We start from the raw sequence: 18325 nt of genomic DNA, 5'->3' as shown, positions 1-18325 counted from the left end.
TTCGATAATTTTTACAACCGCAAGTCAAGCTGAGAAAATTCTTCTATGTGTGGTGTTAAATGACCCAGTCCATACTGGCATTTGCACAGTCAAGCATGACAATGAGAAAATGGCATCGTCTTTCTGACCATTTGTCAGAAATAAATAACTCCAGCTTTCTGCGTGCCGGGTGACCGGGGTGAGATACGCCTGATACGGTATAAGATGTACGAGTATTGTACATGTATTAATTTTGTGCATCCAGCGCCTATTAGTCTGTCTGTATTTTTAAAAAAAAAGTAATGCTGGACTCATTACAAATTCAGCGGCAACGAAACTTGAATCAACAGGTGCTGCCAACAACAGCGTACATCATTGCGGGTAGTAGATTCTAACCGCACACATACATTACGATGCTATAGCGCTGGCGTCGGATGTTCGCCGCTGCATATTTCCAGTGTTGTCTCACAATTAAAATACGCCAGAAACTCTCCCGATTAGCTGAGCTTTGTGTGTATTTGTTTTAGAGAGCAGTTCGATGTTGACAAGTTGTCCTTTGCTAACTGATTGTAACGTCTTTATGGGTATGAAGTTTTAAACTGACCAAACAGTGCGCATACGACTTGAAATTTAGCGGCGTCCTTTAGTAATAAAATCTCTTATCGTTCGTAATCGTTGTTTTGGCGTCGCGTCGCGTCAGTTTAAAGGCTGGAAAAAATAACCGGCGAACTCGCCCCGGTCTGTTTGGTAAATTTTCCTCCATTGCAGTCATAACCAAGTGATAGAGAAGCTGGATCCATTAGTCGGATTTTGTTCCTAGTTTATGTCACCCGAAACGGAACGAATTAGTTATCACTTATCAGTACTCAGTTTTTCCCGCAAAATCACAGCGTATGATTCAAACAGACAGATAACGAAAAACAACTGGGAAATTAAGTGTGAATTATTAATCCAGCCCGACTTTTTTTCTGTCCAAGAGTAGAACTTTGAACATGTCCTTGCTTTCTCATTGGCCGACTGGATGGCAGCCACTGACCCCACCCTTACTTCTCCCGACGGAGAGCGCGTCGTCAAACGTCCTGCCAAACCTGCCACTAGGAGGTATGCTAATACTAGTGATAACTATGTTTTGTGCTCTTCTTCCGTACGAATTATAATTAATTATTTCGTTGCTAGTTTTGTGCGCCTGGTTATAATAAATTCTGGCATTGCGAGTTATGGAGTTCTTTATTTTTATCCGTATTGAAAACAGACTGTGCCGCTAAAGTGATCTTTAACCTTTTTTTAATCCGCTCATTTCTCTGGAGTTTCCGGTGTAGTTGTTCTGCAGCAGTCTGTCGATTATCGCCAAACTTTGATACGAGACCGCGGGTACGTGATTAATTAAGCATTAAGCAGCTTCTTGTTTTATTTGTACTAAATGATGGGAAATAATAATATAAATAGAATTTGATGAAGCAGAATGTTGGACTTAATAATATGATAATATTAATGTCGAAATTCCGTTATCCAAATTTAAATTTGCCCTTCATTCTGTACCCACTGTTATTCATGTTCGGTTGCTTATGATACTTATATTGCGCTGCTGTGGAATTTTTGCAAACTTTTCGCCTGTATCGAGCAGGCAATGGATGCGCTCAAAGCCCTTTGTAGTGTTGTCTAAACAGTGAGTTGACCATGAGTGACATTCTTGTGAATTGTTTTTTCAAGTACTTTCCCTCGCATTATAGTCTTCTGAGTTCTGAGTAACCTTTAACTTTGAAAGTAATGCTGTGAGCTGTAACCTTTAACGCCGTGGCAGTTAGATGCACGCCTAAAAAATAAGTGCATTTTAATGTTTCACCCTTTTTTCCCGTTGTTGGCTTTTTCATTAATTTTTCGGCAAACTTTCACTAATTCTATAAAAAGTGTGCACTGTGCAACTGATTGGCATTGCCAAATTACATCCTCGGCAAAATTCACGTGCGTGACTCACAGCACAGCCGCAGGAGCATGCACCTTCGATTCGAATCATTCAATGCAGATACTTAAGTAATTTATACACACTAAGTACTAAGTACTGTATTTAAATTAAAATGTATAAAGTATGGAGTAAATACAATAATACTACATAACAACATAACAACACATAACACATACACATACACACATAGCACATACATACATAACAACACGTACCCGCCTACGATATTGTATAGCTAGTAGGTACTGGTACTGGTTTTTTTTAACTTTAGTTATTGCTGCCACCGAATTTACTGTAATACTTTTGTTTTTTGTTGCTAAATATCGTGCAGTATTTTTCCAAGAAATTTTTGTCCGTTGTAAGTTGTAACCAAGATATAGACTAGACAGTGCTCAAGGAAATAAAAATGCAAAACTTATACTATATTCATCCGTGCTTGGCTTGTTCAATACTAACGATAAGTGCAGTACTCGGAGTACAATATTATGTGAATGATGAACGTGCTTGCTTTAGCGGTTCTTCTCTGGTAGACTTGTACATATTAATAGGAAATTAGTTGTAATGATAGAGTGACATGACTGTTAGTAGCCTGGTAAGATATCTGCATTTGAAAGAGTTAGCTACTGTAGTTGGATAATAACAATAAAAAAAACTGTCTAAATAAAAATCGTCTAGGAGCTGTAAAATGTCATTGATTGAGATTTAAGTGTAAACTATTCGTATATCGATCGTATTTCGTATTTTACACAGTCTTTATTGCCGTATTGTACATACAAGCTGAACGCCATTTACACTTCAACTTGAGACGTTTTAATAAGTATACTTCTATATCTATATTTTCGTATTTTGTACTCGTACACGAATCAGGCAGTACAGTTCTGTCAAATCGGTCTGAACGAAATTGGGAAGTTCTACTGTACTCTATCTTACTATTTAAGATTTTAAGTTGTCTTCACCTGCTTTTTCAATATTACCGAGTAATCAGTAATAGTTCAGTCACTTCAATGTATACTACTTAAGTGTTTTTTGTTGTGGTACGGTCCGTATTTGTGTATTTTGTTGTGGTACGGATTTTGATGCTACAACAGGGTTGTAATACAGCGGTGTTTTTGGGCTTAAGCATTCATGATCATGATCAGCTACTGAATTTTTCTTTCCAACTGTAAATATCGGCATATAAACGCTATTATTACAACAGAACATCACATTATTATGGTGATCTGCTAATTTTTGTAGAACATAAAATTGCAGATTACAACAGGTTTGTTGGTTGGCTAGCTTGGCTTATAAATCGGAAGGTTCGAGAGGATATATCTATTTGCTGCTATAATAGCAGCAAATCGTAAGCAGTTTGCCAAATTTGAAATAAAAGTGGTCCATCACCGTCCGATCTTTCGAATCTTCATTTAGCCTTCACTTATGTAACAGTTTTGATTATTGCATAACGTTTCCCTTGAATTCTTCTCTTATCGTTTGTTTTTTATCCTCAAGCTTCTCTTTGCGATTGGCGGTATGATACTGGTCGTACTCTTTTGTATTATAAAGCGAATAAGTACGTAACTTGTTTCTGCATTCGCGAACGGTTAAGCCATAATAAGTAGAGATAATCTTAAGATGTTCAAGTACTTAAATAATGCTAGAAAATAATTAAGCACAGTGGTACCAGGTATAGCCTGCGACAAAAGGCAAAAAACAGAATATGCAGTAGTGCAAAGCAAATGTACCTACTCGCAGGAGGTGGTTTACGTACTTATGTCAGAGCGGCGAGAGTTGATTTACGCTTTGACAGTGGGTGAGGTGACTGATGTGTTGTAAAGAAGAACAGGACAAGGGCACTGGTCAAAAGGAGATTGCCTGATCCGCCAATCGCTGAACGCCCGGCATGGGCAGTTGACTTGATCCACCAGCCGTGAATTATTTATTAATGTCTTGTCTGTTTGCGAAAACCGCCGCAGTTGCTCTCCAGAGCCTTATGCGTGTATGTAGACATTAGACAACCCGAAACGTGACCTTATAGTTAGGAAGAGTGAGCCACTCCACAGTCCAGCCACTCTACAGTCCAAACTGTGGCACTCACTCGTGTGGCAAACCACCGATAGCAACGGTACAAGCACGGTAAATGAGGGATTTTCACTGTTTTGCAACTTACTAGCCGCTGTTTATTCACCATTCCAGATATCTTATTCTAGATGTAAGTGTCGAAATGGCATTTTTTTATAATAAAAGCTTTACGACATTTGATTGATTGATTGCCCGGTGATCCATAATTGTGTGTTTGTACTGGTACTTCGCTCTTTTGACCATAAGAACTTTTTCCAGTGTTTGTCGTCGCATGGTTGTCCTCTAGCTCTTTATAATAAGAACATAGCATCACTCGGCGTATCAACCGAAGAGCACAAACCTGGAATTCGTGTGTGCGATAAACTTCCGCCGGTACAGATAGTTTCTTGCACGTTCCTTTCATACGGTAATTCTAATGCAGTTAATCCGACTTGTGGATGTGTGCTTTGATTTATTGACCTCTAATAAGTATCACAATGCAAGTAAAAAGTACAGACTGAGTACGAAAACAATTTGATCTGATTTAATTGTCCTTTCTTGTCCGGTTTTAATTTATTGCACCCTTTGATTCACAGTTGCCGGCCGATCAGCATTCGTTGCACGGTCACCAAAGCTGCATGCCCCTATACCCGTGAAACCGCCGGCATCAGGAGTCTTGTCGCGTCGGTATACAGCGACTTCATCTATCAACATCTGGTCCAAGGACTCTGCGTTTTCCCTCGTTAGACAGGAGGTTAAGAAAGCGGAAATAGCCTGTCGATTCATAGTTGATATGAATTCTGTAAATGTCCCATTGCCATCGCCACAGAAACGCGATCGACGATACTTTAACGAACGACAAGGTCCGCTAGAAATGGTAAATTATGACAACAAAATGATACAGAATGTCTAAGAAAATCTAAACGCACTTTGTAGTTTATTGTGCGGTGGTTTAAGCTTCTCCGAATGCGAAAGTGCAGTAGAAGTATCCAACTATCCATACTGCATAGTGCATACATTACCCGTTCGAAGGGAAGTGGTCCGGTACAACTGTACATGATACCAAATCCGTAATACTTCTTGTACATGTACATACTGATACGATGTGTTCCTTCAATCCTGTTCATAATACTTCCTGTACTTCTCGTACATGGAAACTTACACTTTTGGGCGCTCCAAAACACTTTTTTCCAATGTTTTATTCATGCCATAATCAGATTAAATTTGTATACATTGGCGCGAAACTCCTGCGCGCGCTACATCCGGTTAGGGAGTTATGGCTGTAAGAAAACTCGAAAACCTTAAACGCTTTCAGGTGTTCCAAAAGTTTCACTGAACACCAATTTTCTTTAAATGCATATAAGTACGAAGATCGTATTACACCGAACCCGACTGTGAGTTCCAATTTTGTCAAACTGCGAAATAATTTAAAAATTTTTGGAATTTGCTTTAGTTTTCGAAAAATACTAGAACCGTGCTTCAGTGTGAGTCTACTGTGAGAACGATCGATTCTTAATACTTCTGTACGTTTCTGTGTAATATTCAAAAAAGTCCGGTTAATAATGAGACTTGGAAACCGACCGACTTTTGGAAACCTGCATGTCTTGAAACTTTTTGGATTTTCTCGCATACTTAACTCACCAATCCAGATGTTGCGCGCACAAACTGTTTTCGATTTTCACGCCAATTTTCACATCATCTGGCTACGGAATGTCATAAACATTCCAAAAAAGTGTTTAAGTAACTGCGGGAAAGTGAACGTTCACGCATTTGTTAAGTTCATATCTTGCTGTACTGTTATATTGTAAGAGTATAGTAAAATACAGTTTTTTGTATTTTTCGATACTTTTTCGGCTGATAATGTATTTTATTCTATCTTTATGTGCCTATAAATACTGGTATAGTCTCTGACTGCGGTTACAGCTTCCCGCTGCTAAACAGACTACCATTATTTTGTGTTCTAAAGATTAATGATCTGTGCTTAGCGAAATAAATACGCCGAACATGTCCATAAATAAATGTCCATAAATAAGTACAGTTTATAAGTAATAATAGCGTTTAGACATAATAATAGCGTTTTTTGATTTTGTCAGAATGGTAAAAGAAGCCATCATAAAGTTGGACCTGCTCTGCGCGAACTGTTTAAAAAGAAGTTCAACTGCCAAACATGCGGCAAGTATTTCCAGTATCCACGAAGCCTGGAAACGCACAAGCTTGTCCATTCGGACACCAGGCCACATGAATGTCCATACCAGTGCGGAAAATCTTTTCGGCAAAGTGGGCATTTGCAAACGCACATTCTCATCCATACGGGTGCAAAACCGTTCAAATGCCCGGTCGGAGGTAAGCCTTCCTCCGCTTATTTTCGCACTTCCATTTGTGTTAATTTCTGGATTATCACAGCGATACACCCCTATATATATAGATATGCAGTTTAAAAATAGTCACTCAAAGGTTTTTTTTGGAATTTCGTTAATTAAATTTTCTCTGGTTGATTGTTTGGTTCTTCGGTTGTTTCACGTTTTCCGTTTATTGTACTTTACTTTCCCAGAGCAGTTTACAAATATTGTTGTCTGAACTGTTTTGGTTGTACCAGAGTTATTTTACCAGATAAGTTATTTTACTTGGTTTGGTTATTGGAATTTCGGTTCAAGTGTAAATGGCATTGCCTGCATAAATTTGCAATAACGTTATAAAAATTCCTTATTGATTCTGATAACCGAGCTGGTCAACTACTGAAATTAAGTACGCATCTGAGTATAAAGAGCACAGGCAATTAGAACAGGATTGCCACTGTGCAAGACTCGAGTATTAACGATAAGTACCGTATATTCGGCATTTTCCAAATGACGTTTTGCAGGTTGCCTTACACCGGCTTTTCGTCACGCCAACCGGCGTTGTCCCCAACATCCGCATGAGCGGCTCAAGAAAGTTATTCCTGCGTTGGGAGAAAAGGCAGTGGATTTACGGTTTTCCGCTTCGCGATCCATCTCGCTTAGCCCGGCGTCAACCGAAAACCATCCCGAGGATGTAGCAACCGCCATGGCTTTGGTGGAACTGTCGCGAAATGCTTGCAATGTGTTCAGTCGACAATAAGTGAGTATATTCCGAGTTAGTATGACTATATTCTGTTAGTTGAATTAACGCGCATTTTTTGGGCTGTGCTCCCCTATTGCCCCTAAATTTTGTGTTTTTTACTGTATGGTTGTAGGTTTGAGTTTATGACATGTGTAGTACGATTTTTGTTTTTGTAGTATGATCTGGCACTTCTCGTTCTCAAAAATATTAAATTTTACTAGTCCATAATATTTTATGCAGTGCAGCCTTTTGTTATATCTATATAAACTGAATTCTGTGCAGCGAAAGACGCAAAACTTGCGCCAAATACGAAAAAATAAATTTTACTTCTACTTCTTGGAAAACAACTAACGCAAATGGTACTGACGGGCAGGATTGACGTATTTTAACTTTAGTACTGACGGGCAGGATTGACGTATTTTAACTTTAGTGAAAGCAGCACACCTAATATCTTCAAAAGTGTGTCCACACGATCAGATAAATAATACAAAATATCAACCTCAAGATTCTCTGCAATGTACATCAGTAAAAACTACAAAAGAAAGCACGCGGTAAAAGATACGCTCTATCGATGTGAAATTGTGAATGGCTCATGCAATGGCTGAATACAATTGGGAAAAAATCTGGCAAACCACCGATACGGCAATCTGCAAGAAACATAAACAACTTGATTTCTCGTCCGATATTTTACACGTAATAAACGTGGTGGTACATATTCCGATGTTTGTATTTCTCGTCAAAATCAGCCACAACATCCCCAATAATGTCGTCTCTGGAAACAAAAATTGCCAGCATAAGAAACAGATAGACGCGAATATTTTTTTATAGTTTAGTGCAGGTGAGAAGAAGTGCAGAAAAGAAAGCCACTATGGCTTTACTCACTAAACAAAAGTGACAGTAAGTCAGTACTCAGTAGCCATAAGAAATTTGTTGTTCATTACTTACTTATTAAAATATGACAAATTCCACAAAACACCACTAACACAGTTTTCGCTAACACAAAATTAATTTCATAACGAAATTTCAAAACTCAAAAAAACCTACCTAATGTAGACTCTATTTAAGGCCGCAAAGACTCTATTTAAAATGTACACTATACTGACTATAGTAAGTACTTATTTGCTTACGATTATTGTCACATACACAGATACTACTGAAACTCATATCGCACCATTATTAATATTATGTTGCTGATTTCGCTCTTGCTTTTGGCAGAACCGTCCAAACTAGCTGGTAAAACTATTGAAATACTTACAAATGTTCGGCCTCTTCCTGCAATTTCTGGCACAGTTCGCAAATAATAAATGCCGCTACGGTAGCTTCATCGTGATTATCCAATATATCCATATTAATAACATGCGCCGGACGAAATCCGTAGCTTAGCTCGGCCAAATGCTCCGTGACCTGGTCGAATACACGTTCTTCACAGCAAATAATCACATCAAACGGCTCCACATTATCCTGAAATCTTTCCGGACGAATTTTTATTCGACGATTACGATCTAACATGTTGAGTAGGCCATTGCTGGTGTACAGGTGCTGATCCTGATTGTATAAATCACGGTACATATCATCGTAGCTCACATCGAAACTGTAGACATTCGGACGATCGGCAGCAGGTCCCGGCAGCTTCACACAATTTCCAGAACCAAAAGACCTTACCTGCATTTAACGACATATCAACGAGAAGTCGTTTTCAACAGTTTGAACTTCTATAATTTTTATTATTATAAAATGTCATGTACTCGCAATTTACAGAAAACAGCTTACGTTGAAACCCCTTTTCGCCATGAAACTGTGGGCTTCCATACTTCTGTTCTGATTGCTTGAGCAGACCACGGCAAACGATAAAACGGGCCTTTCCATTTTTCTCTGAAAACAACAAAACACGAAAATGCAGTAATGATTAATCGTATCTAACAGTAACATTTATAGTACTGTACTACGTAGCATGTGCTATGATCGTCCAAGATGGTTGAAAATGACGTTATCTGCTGACAAATTATCATTCTATTAAACCACTCTTCTGTAACCGAACGTGAAAATTATAGAGAAATTCGACCAGTTCCTTTCAAATCATACTTTTCAGTCAAGAGTCTCAAGACTCAAGAGTCTCACACCTTGCGAATTGAAATACTCGTACCTCGGTTGCTGCAATCCCACAAGTGGAAACTATTATGCAACCTTTGGCGAAAACTGAAAGAGATTATGAATTTGTACAACAGCTTGTCGCAGGTATTATTACTACAAGAAATATTCCGAATACGCCAGAAACAGATGAAGTGAGCAAAAACAAAAAAACTTCCCAGATCACTGGGATCAGACTGCGTCACTGCAATATTGCAGAAGCAAAATGGAAATCGGAATACGCGCGATGACGAAATTTGCTCGGCGTTTACCACCAGCGAGTACGAATCCTGAATTCATGGTCTATCGGGCTTGATCTTTCCGGTTAAATACGAGTAGTCGGCAAACCGGATATCGGCCATTGCGACAAATAGGTAAGCCAAACTGCAGATTATCGTGAAAAATTGAAAATACAGTGATACTTGCTTACTTTTTTTATCCAGTGAATATGCTGTTAGGTAGTAAAATATTCAGTAAGCTTTGGTGGTTTTTGAAAACGGAAAGGTAATAAATATACTGTAATGCACCGCAATTTAACATTGGGATTGTTACTTACTTTGTACTTGCCATGAACTCAGTCACTCAGACCCTCACAGTTACACTGTTTAAGTGACCGAGATCTGAGTCGCAAGGGCATGGTAGAAAAGGTTGGCATTGATTGTTTAGCGACACAATTTTGTGCACCCCCTTGCCTCAGGCTCGGTGATGTGGCAATGAATATGTGGAAATCAGAGCAGTGCGCGAAGCTATAAAAGCCGTCTTCTGAAGCGCGCTTCTTGTGTTATTTTCTGCCGCTGTCACGTTGTCGGTCGAAAATCTTTGACTCTCTTTGATCGTGTTTTTTTGGGAGATTTTCAACATTAGCTGCATTTCTGCAGAAGGTAAGCGCATGCAAAAGACTACTTCAGGGGATAGTTTTGCTGTTTGTTCAAAGTCAGCGTCATATAATGGATGCTTTCTGGTTTCACGGTTGTTTTGGTTTGCCATTGTCATACGACAAAGTAGAGCTGCTTTTGAAGTGCAATTTTTTCACGCCTGTACAGGTTCCACGTAGCGAACTTGGCTGCTGATTCCACGGAATATTTAATTGGAACGCTGTTTTCGTTACGGACTGCTGCAAAAATGTGTGGTAAGCCGTAAGTTCTCTGGTTCCTAGGAAGAACTGGATGAGCCCTGAGCGGGAATGCTTCACGAAGACTCACTGTTCAGTAGTGCGACTGTACACGATATAAATAAAATTACGAAATCTCGGTAGCATGTTGCGTTTACAACTAAAATCAAAGCTGTAAAAAAGTCATGAAAATTTCTTGCGCTGTGTTAAATAACATATATGTAGAAACTTGTGTTAAATAACAATTATAACATATATAGATATAAATATGCAGGTACGCTATTTGTGTTAATTTAATTTTGATTAATGTTATAATCTTCTGTTTGTTTGAATTATATGTTTGATAAAATCATTGAAATCTCCATTTGTGGCGAAAATACGTATGACTTCCGATCCTCGAGGATCGAAAATTGGGATTTCTAGCTTTCTACATGAGTGCTTTCGGATTTATCATTTTATTTACAACACTTTTATGACGGTTGTACTATTTGTAGTAATTAGCACTTTAGCAGTGAATTTGTTGAGTACTGTACAGTACTAGTATTTTTATTTCGATATAAAATATTTATATAAAAATATAAATAAAATATAAAATTATATGCAATATGCGTCATATAATTTTGATAGCAGGGTATCTTCGGTTTAATAAATTTTGTTAAAATATTGAGTAGAATAACAATTCACTGCAATACTGTGGGATGTTCTCATTTTGACTTTTTGTGTTTGGTTACTGCACTCGCACCGCAGAAATACACTCAACACGGGTTTCCATGATAAGATGAGATGGGTTACGTGTTAGCTTGGATAACTGGCAGAACAGAGCCCTCAAATACTAGTACTGCTTATTAAAAAATTTGAGAGACTCGAATTGGTGAGAATTTTTCGACCGGAAGTAAGCGATATTCTTTGCCGAGGAAATCGTTTAGCTTTTGGTGATTTTAAATTAGATCAGTATTTGCTAAAGCGGTGTGTCAAGTCACGACTGCTGCTGTTTGTGGGTCAAGCGAATCGTGAGGGCACAAGATGGACTAGGCAGATTGCAGTGGTCTGCTTTTTTTCGGTGTCATTACTTCTCATCCGTATATGATAGACATGCCTACTTATTTAGAATTAATTAATCTACCTGGTGCTTTGCACTATAAAGCAATATCTCGTGCGCTATCCTCAATGAAATTCTTTCATTTTCGGTCGTAGCCTACGGCTCTCGGCTACTACAAGTCTGCAAGTGTGATCGTAGTTGTCGTATTATTAGTGACACGTAGGTACGATGTGATATAATATATCATGTACCGTACCTTTAATACCTTAATTGTAAGGTAAAAGCAATTTACTTACAGGACTGTTGCGTAATATGTTGCTTGACGGCCTCGTGGGAATGCATTTTAGACCTGGCGTTCTTTTTTCTGTTGAAACTACAGTATTTAACTTGACCCTTTACCGTATCTACTGATAACGCAATGTTACTCGGATTAGTGCTACGGTGCTACCATACTTTTTTGGATGGATAAGTTGTTAAAATAGGCAACAATTTTTAACAAGAATGAAACTGCATTAAAATGGCTAATAATTATGTTGAATTTCCGGTGTATCAATTGTGGAATTAGAGCAGTTCGGCTTGGCGTTTTAAGTTTTTAACTTCTAGGCATTTTAAACGATTTTGAATTGTTCCGGTTTTTCCGTTAAGCTGTTGCCATGGATCCCCGGGATCAGTGGATAGAAGTGCACATGTTTCGCGGCAAAAAAGATTACGAGTAGATGTTGTAAAAAACCTACTCAGTACTCGTCGAGTGCGTCGAGAATACTACTTAGTACTTACTACATACAGTTAATAAAAATTTTAATAATAATAGCATTTGCTTTTCGAATGTATCGAGTCAATTGCAGTTCAGTACAGTACGTACTTACTGCCAGCACACTACCACGGTACATTTGTGCCCATCCAAAAAAATTGTGTCGCCGTTTTGTTAGAAGTGTATGTATGATTTACGGTTATTTAGTCTGACAGCAACAGCAGTATTGACGTACACGGTTATTTTCCTGGTGTTACTAGTATGAAATATAAACTGTAATCCGTTTGCGAAAAATGATTATTATAGTTAGGAACTGGAAGCAGAATAGGTTGCTTTAGATCCACAATAAATGCAATGCAAACTCGAATTTGTTCTTCTGTGCGAATGCTGACCATACCTCTTTCAAAGCCCGGTTTTAAAATTAAATTCAACAATTCATTATTTTGCAAATGTGGAAGATCGTATTACTTAATTTCAAGATTTGTTATGTTTTAATTCATATACGTATGAGTACTCTGGGTTGATTTAGACAAGAGCGATCGATTACAGTACAAGATCGCGTGTTTTAATGTCGGGTAAATTATTTCGGGAATACGAGTGCAGATGCCAGTTTGATTGCTGAATAGCCTAAAGCAGCTGCTCACCTAGTTTGTTGTATCATTTATCTTTTTGTCATCAGGTATTTTTGCATACATCAACCACCTGGTACCCAAGAAACGTCGCGAAGTTCTTGAGTATATCTTCAACGGACTGCATCGTATGGAGTACCGAGGCTATGATTCTGCTGGGATAGCTTTCGACTGTGGATGCGATGCAAAAAGTATTCATGACACCATTGCTGTGCTGAAAATGCCTGGAAAAGTCAAAGTTTTGGAGAGCAGCGTGATGGGTGATGAAAAGTACGCCGATGACTACGTTTTTAATATCCACTGTGGGATTGGACATACACGATGGGCAACACACGGGGCGCCCTCCGCAGTTAATAGCCATCCACACAGATCTGATGACACAAACGGTAATAAAAACGTTTGCAAAAAGAGCAAAAATGGCGTTGCACTTTTGTCCGCGCATTTGTTACCATTGCCGGCCTGCTTACCTCTTGCTCACCTCTCAATGTCCTGATGACATAATTTGTTTTAGAATTTGTGGCTGTACATAATGGAATCATCACCAATTATAAAGATTTAAAGAAATATCTGGAAGCTCATGGATTCGTGTTTGAGTCGGAGACGGATACCGAAACCATTCCCAAGCTGATAAAGCATATATACGATAAACATCCCGAAATGTCATTCCGTGAACTGGTCGAGCAAGCCATCCAGCAAATCGAAGGAGCTTTTGCTTTGGCCATTAAAAGCCGTCATTTTCCCGGAGAATGTGTCGCAACACGGTAGAGTCAAAATTTCTTAATAGTTCAGACTATTTGGCCTGTTGTGGAACAAAACTTTTCTTTTGCTAAGTCGATCTCAAATGCGGTGAAAGTTTTCGTGACTGCTTGTGGAGAATTTCTTAAGCTCGTTATGAGATTCGGTTATTACCGGTGTACTTCTAAGTACCGGTACACCGGTGAAGTATAGTTCAGTGAAAGAAATTTCGGGCCTGTACATTTAGAATCTCCTTGCCTTTGCAGACGAGGAAGCCCTCTCCTGGTTGGCATCAAAAGTCAAAATCATTTGACTACTGACTACATTCCCGTACTCTATAGCAATGATTTGAAGCAGTCTCCGCCAGCTGCGAAGAAAAAGAATGGAATGCGGGGAGGAGAAGGCGACGGCCGAGAAGATCTTACTGAGTTTCGTACGCTGAGCGAACGAGCGGAAGTCGAATACTTTTTTGCCAGTGACGCGAGTGCAATCATCGAGCACACCAATAGAGTTCTCTATCTGGAAGATGATGATGTTGCTTATGTGACTTGTGAAGGAGGTTGGTGAATGAAAAACTGGTATCGAAGACAGACTTGAAAACTGCTATAATTTAGTAACTTACCTGATACCTAAGTTAGGGCTATTTTGTAATTCGACGTAGCCGCTTTGAAGCAGTTTTTCTTGTTTGACCTTCGCAAGAAGAGAAGCTTCTCTTCTGCGATGAGCTGACTAGCAGCACCTACCTCTAGGCTATAGTCAGTAACGATTTATACCAAGCCAGGTGCAGTCCATTTTAAAAAAGCATGCTTACTTGACCAATGCACATGACCGTTGATTCCTGGCGCTTCACTTTTTGTACACGGTACGGTAGTTTTGTTCTGCTTTGTGCCTTTAGTCCGGAATCCGGAGGGATACTTTTCGCGTTTCTTGCATTTTTAGTTTGAAATACATTTTCCACGATTACCATTAAGGTTAATAAATGCACGTCTTAAAATACTCGTTTTGATGATCAGTGGAGCGACCGCGCCGACGTTTTTGTTACTCGGGAGTCGGATGGCTATGCGGCTTATGCCTATTAAACACAGAATAGTATGCTTTATGTTACTTTTTCTTTTTAGGGCTTTCGATACACCGCATTAAGCGCACTCTGGATCCCAACGAACCAACTTCGCGGGAGATTACGACATTGCGCTTGGAACTGCAGCAAATTATGAAAGGAAGCTATGATTACTTCATGCAAAAAGAAATCTTCGAACAGCCAGAATCTGTTTACAATACTATGCGAGGTCGAGTTTTCTTCGATGAGAAGAAAGTAGTTTTGGGTGGAGTGAGAGATTACGTACCGGAAATCAAACGGTGTCGTCGACTGGTGATGATTGCATGTGGAACGTCATACCATTCTGCTGTTGCAGTAAGTAACAGTTGGCGCAAAAGACAATGGTGACCACAAGTAGTACAGTACTCTGACAGTACTGATACTCCATGGTCTGTACATATACAGTCACTGCAATGCTGTAAAAGCAAGCGTAACCGAGTTTTTGATAGAGGGACGGGGACGGATAGGAGCTGCAGCATACAGAGCGTGTGTACCAACTTCTTCCGATATACTCTCTCTATGTTGAAGCATCGGGTGAAATCAGAGCGTTCCCCGACCACCGAGCAGAAACTCAGTTACGCTTGCTTTCGGTAAATTTCGGTCTGCTGCAGGGACTGTATACAGACCATGGATACTCCGTACAAACAGTATTAAATTTTTTTTTGTTGAACTGTTATTGATCTGTTTACCTGGTTATAAAACAGCCACATGTTTACGTGGTACTACCATATGCAAAATTTTTTAAATGAAAAGGCTAGTTAGTGGATTACCGCGCGAGAAAAAGTTAGAGGGTTGAAACAAAAAATATTCTAACGATATCTGCTATCTAAATTTTTATTCGATTTAGACTAGGCAACTACTGGAGGAATTAACGGAAATCCCCGTTATTGTGGAGCTCGCTAGTGATTTCTTGGATCGCTCTACACCCATCTTCCGTGATGATGTGTGCTTTTTCATAAGTCAAAGCGGTAAGTTATTGTACTGCTTTTTATGCTCTTTGAAAATGCGGGCGAATACATAAATCTGGTTTGGGAATATACTTAATTAATAAGCATAAGTTGCATACCGTTCCTCGATCTCGTCGATTCAGATAGTGTGTTCGACTGGGGGCAGTGGTTTTTGTGACTTCTCATAAGATCTTTACATCACTGTATAGCATTTGCATCAGTTTTAAGTTTTGAAATATTTTATATTTTTTCACGGGTTCAGAACTTTCGTCAATTCGCATTTCTATGAATTTGAACTTTCACGATCCAGGCGATGAAGATATCATAGGATTTCAAAGTGTACACAACTGGGTGAAAGCTGCGTAATTTCTCCCTGCCATCTTTGTATCGGTCGTATGGAAAGATTGCAGGCATGTTTGACAACTGCTGCGGAGTAATGCGTTTATACGTTTTGACTTTTTGTGTACTGAAGGCATTGACAAAAATGTCAGCTTTTGTCTTTAGGACGTTATTATGAGAATAGGCTGAATAGCTGGTATTAGCTACCTTTAACTACCGCTTGGTATTGTGTTGTCAGTACAGGTGTCACGAATTTCGATTTTTTTCAGGTGAAACTGCTGACACCTTAAACGCTCTACGTTACTGCAAGAAACGAGGCGCCCTCATCGTAGGGATTACCAACACTGTCGGCTCGAGCATTTGCCGCGAATCCCATTGTGGAGTTCACATCAATGCCGGTCCGGAAATCGGTGTAGCCAGTACAAAAGCCTACACAAGCCAGTTCATCTCTTTGGTCCTCTTCGCGCTTGTTATGAGCGAAGATCGTGTCTCTCAGAACCCCCGTCGTATGGAGATCATTGAAGGTCTTCGCCAACTTCCCGAGCAGATTCAGCAAGTTTTACAGTTGGACTCGGAGGTCAAAGCCTTAGCTCAGCAGCTGTATCAGCAAAAGTCGTTGTTAGTCATGGGACGTGGGTACAATTTCTCTACATGCTTGGAAGGAGCCTTGAAAATTAAGGAGCTAACGTATATGCACAGTGAGGGCATTCTAGCCGGCGAGCTGAAACACGGTCCGCTGGCCCTGGTGGACAAGGGAATGCCCATTGTCATGGTCGTCACCCGCGATAAGGTCTTCAGTAAATGCATGAATGCCGTGCATGAAGTCAAAGCGCGTGAGGTGCGTTGTGCTACAAAACGGTTCTGTTGATTATAGTTGATTTGTGTGTGTTCTGTGCCGGTCGTAAAGGCAAGTATGTTTTATGGTTATTTTTGTAAATAGGGCCGACCGATTATAGTGGGTGAGATCGGCGATAAGGAGACGGAAAGCTACGGCTATCGATTTTTGGCGGTTCCACATACTGTTGACTGCCTGCAAGGTTAGTACATCGTATGGAATTTGTCCCATTTTAGCGCATTATTCGCACCGAAAAACATTTAGTCAATGTTTATTAAACCATGAAATCCCACAATTTCATTGGCGTGCTTTGTGCGCTGTTGATGAGCATGCGTGCACCGCCCGACAGAATCAAGCCGGTCGTCTACCGTAATCTCTTTCCATGTTGTGGCTGGCTTTTCGATAAAATGGGGGAACGGTCCTCTTTTCGGCGAATGGGTTCAACGACTCTGATGTTATTTTCACTGCAAATGAAATCAGCTCGAAGTAGATTAACTATCTGTGAAGGGGAAATGTGTACTTCCAGAGCCGTTTATTATTTGCGACATCCCTCCCTGCGTGGTAAAAACGAACTGGAAATTGTTTTCGCTGTTTAGTTTACGTCACCCAGCCAGCCAGTACATGAACGGAAATGAAGGTGCAGTTTGTTTCGTAATTTATGTTACCCCTTTATTATCAGTATTAAGCATCGAGAATGTCAGAAAACACTATAATAAGAAGAAATATGGAGCAGTTTTAGAGCAGAGCTGCTCTACTGCGTATTTAAAAAATCCAGGAAATTTTCTTGCCCTTTCGAAATCGGCGTTCGTTGTTGGCAAAACGAAAACTTTAAAATCGGCTTTCGAGGCTGCGACTAAAATTTATCAGCTATAAATACGATAGCTTTTGCGAAACGGAGCATCGCACCTGCATTCGATAATCCGATTTTTTTGCTTCAGTTACCGTGTTTATTGAAATTGCGGTAGATGTTTACGAGAAACGGAACATTGAACTTCGCATTATACTAATTAATTGTAAACCATATGGTTAAGAGATCGATTCTGTTTGACGCGCCCCAGTAATTGCGCGTATATAAGGTCACCACTGCCAATAAGCATAATGAATGTGACAGTCGTTGACCTGTTAATCATTGCTGATGAATGCCTGTCTGTAGGTATCCTGACGGTGATCCCTCTCCAGCTTCTTTCCTTCCACATCGCTGTTTTGCGCGGATGCAATGTGGATTGCCCACGGAATCTGGCCAAATCGGTCACCGTTGAATGAACCGTGCGCGTTTCGGTGACTGGATGGTTATTTTCGGGATAATTGTATCACCCTGTCAATGCGCTCTAGTTGTGTACCAGAGTTTAGAAATTTTTTATTATCTGAACCGGCTGTACGCACAGGTGATGTTATCGTGTTAATCAGTCGGTGCTTCGATTTGGCTTTTCCAAGGCAGCCCAGTTCTGAGTTTATAGAGGACCAATATTGCAGTCTTTGCTGTCGGATAGTTTCTATTGTCTTTTCTAGCGTGGCTTTCTGTGCAAATACGAAGTTGAATTGGTATGAATACTCGCTTTTTATTTTTATTGCAGTTTATCTGTTATAGCTTTTAAAAAACGCTTATGACGAAATAAAAAGTTAATTACTTGCTGCCTTCCCATATCGACATAACTT

The 18325-nt window shown here is 39.7% G+C and overlaps 3 protein-coding genes across 3 annotated transcripts; 2 read left to right on the top strand and 1 right to left on the bottom strand.

Annotated features, from left to right (window-relative positions):
* The first annotated feature begins 793 nt into the window (after positions 1 to 793).
* LOC129585847 (zinc finger and BTB domain-containing protein 49-like) lies at positions 794 to 7138 on the top strand. The gene is made up of 4 exons (XM_055478728.1): positions 794 to 1080; positions 4579 to 4859; positions 6076 to 6325; positions 6843 to 7138. Exons 1-4 carry the CDS (start codon positions 972 to 974, stop codon positions 7076 to 7078), a joined length of 876 nt encoding a protein of 291 aa, XP_055334703.1. The 5' UTR covers positions 794 to 971; the 3' UTR covers positions 7079 to 7138.
* A 332-nt stretch (positions 7139 to 7470) lies between these two features.
* LOC129585791 (RNA polymerase II subunit A C-terminal domain phosphatase SSU72-like) lies at positions 7471 to 9426 on the bottom strand. Its single transcript, XM_055478638.1, has 4 exons — positions 9204 to 9426; positions 8831 to 8932; positions 8316 to 8722; positions 7471 to 7832 (listed from the first exon to the last, which is right to left on the bottom strand). Exons 2-4 carry the CDS (start codon positions 8924 to 8926, stop codon positions 7748 to 7750), a joined length of 588 nt encoding a protein of 195 aa, XP_055334613.1. The 5' UTR covers positions 8927 to 8932; positions 9204 to 9426; the 3' UTR covers positions 7471 to 7747.
* Positions 9427 to 9909: 483 nt separating this feature from the next.
* Positions 9910 to 18300, top strand: LOC129585994 (glutamine--fructose-6-phosphate aminotransferase [isomerizing] 2-like). Its single transcript, XM_055478974.1, has 10 exons — positions 9910 to 10068; positions 10231 to 10316; positions 12768 to 13103; positions 13229 to 13478; positions 13719 to 14011; positions 14571 to 14863; positions 15396 to 15516; positions 16104 to 16672; positions 16775 to 16871; positions 17823 to 18300. The coding sequence occupies exons 2-10, from the start codon at positions 10310 to 10312 to the stop codon at positions 17930 to 17932; spliced, it is 2076 nt and encodes a 691-aa protein (XP_055334949.1). The 5' UTR covers positions 9910 to 10068; positions 10231 to 10309; the 3' UTR covers positions 17933 to 18300.
* Positions 18301 to 18325: the final 25 nt, after the last annotated feature.

This window comes from Paramacrobiotus metropolitanus, unplaced genomic scaffold (assembly GCF_019649055.1).
Source record: "Paramacrobiotus metropolitanus isolate TYO unplaced genomic scaffold, Prichtersi_v1.0 Parri_scaffold0000018, whole genome shotgun sequence".
Lineage (NCBI taxonomy): Eukaryota > Metazoa > Tardigrada > Eutardigrada > Parachela > Macrobiotidae > Paramacrobiotus > Paramacrobiotus metropolitanus.
The sequence above is the reverse complement of the archived record's forward strand: the minus strand, read 5'-3'. Positions and strand labels throughout refer to the sequence as shown.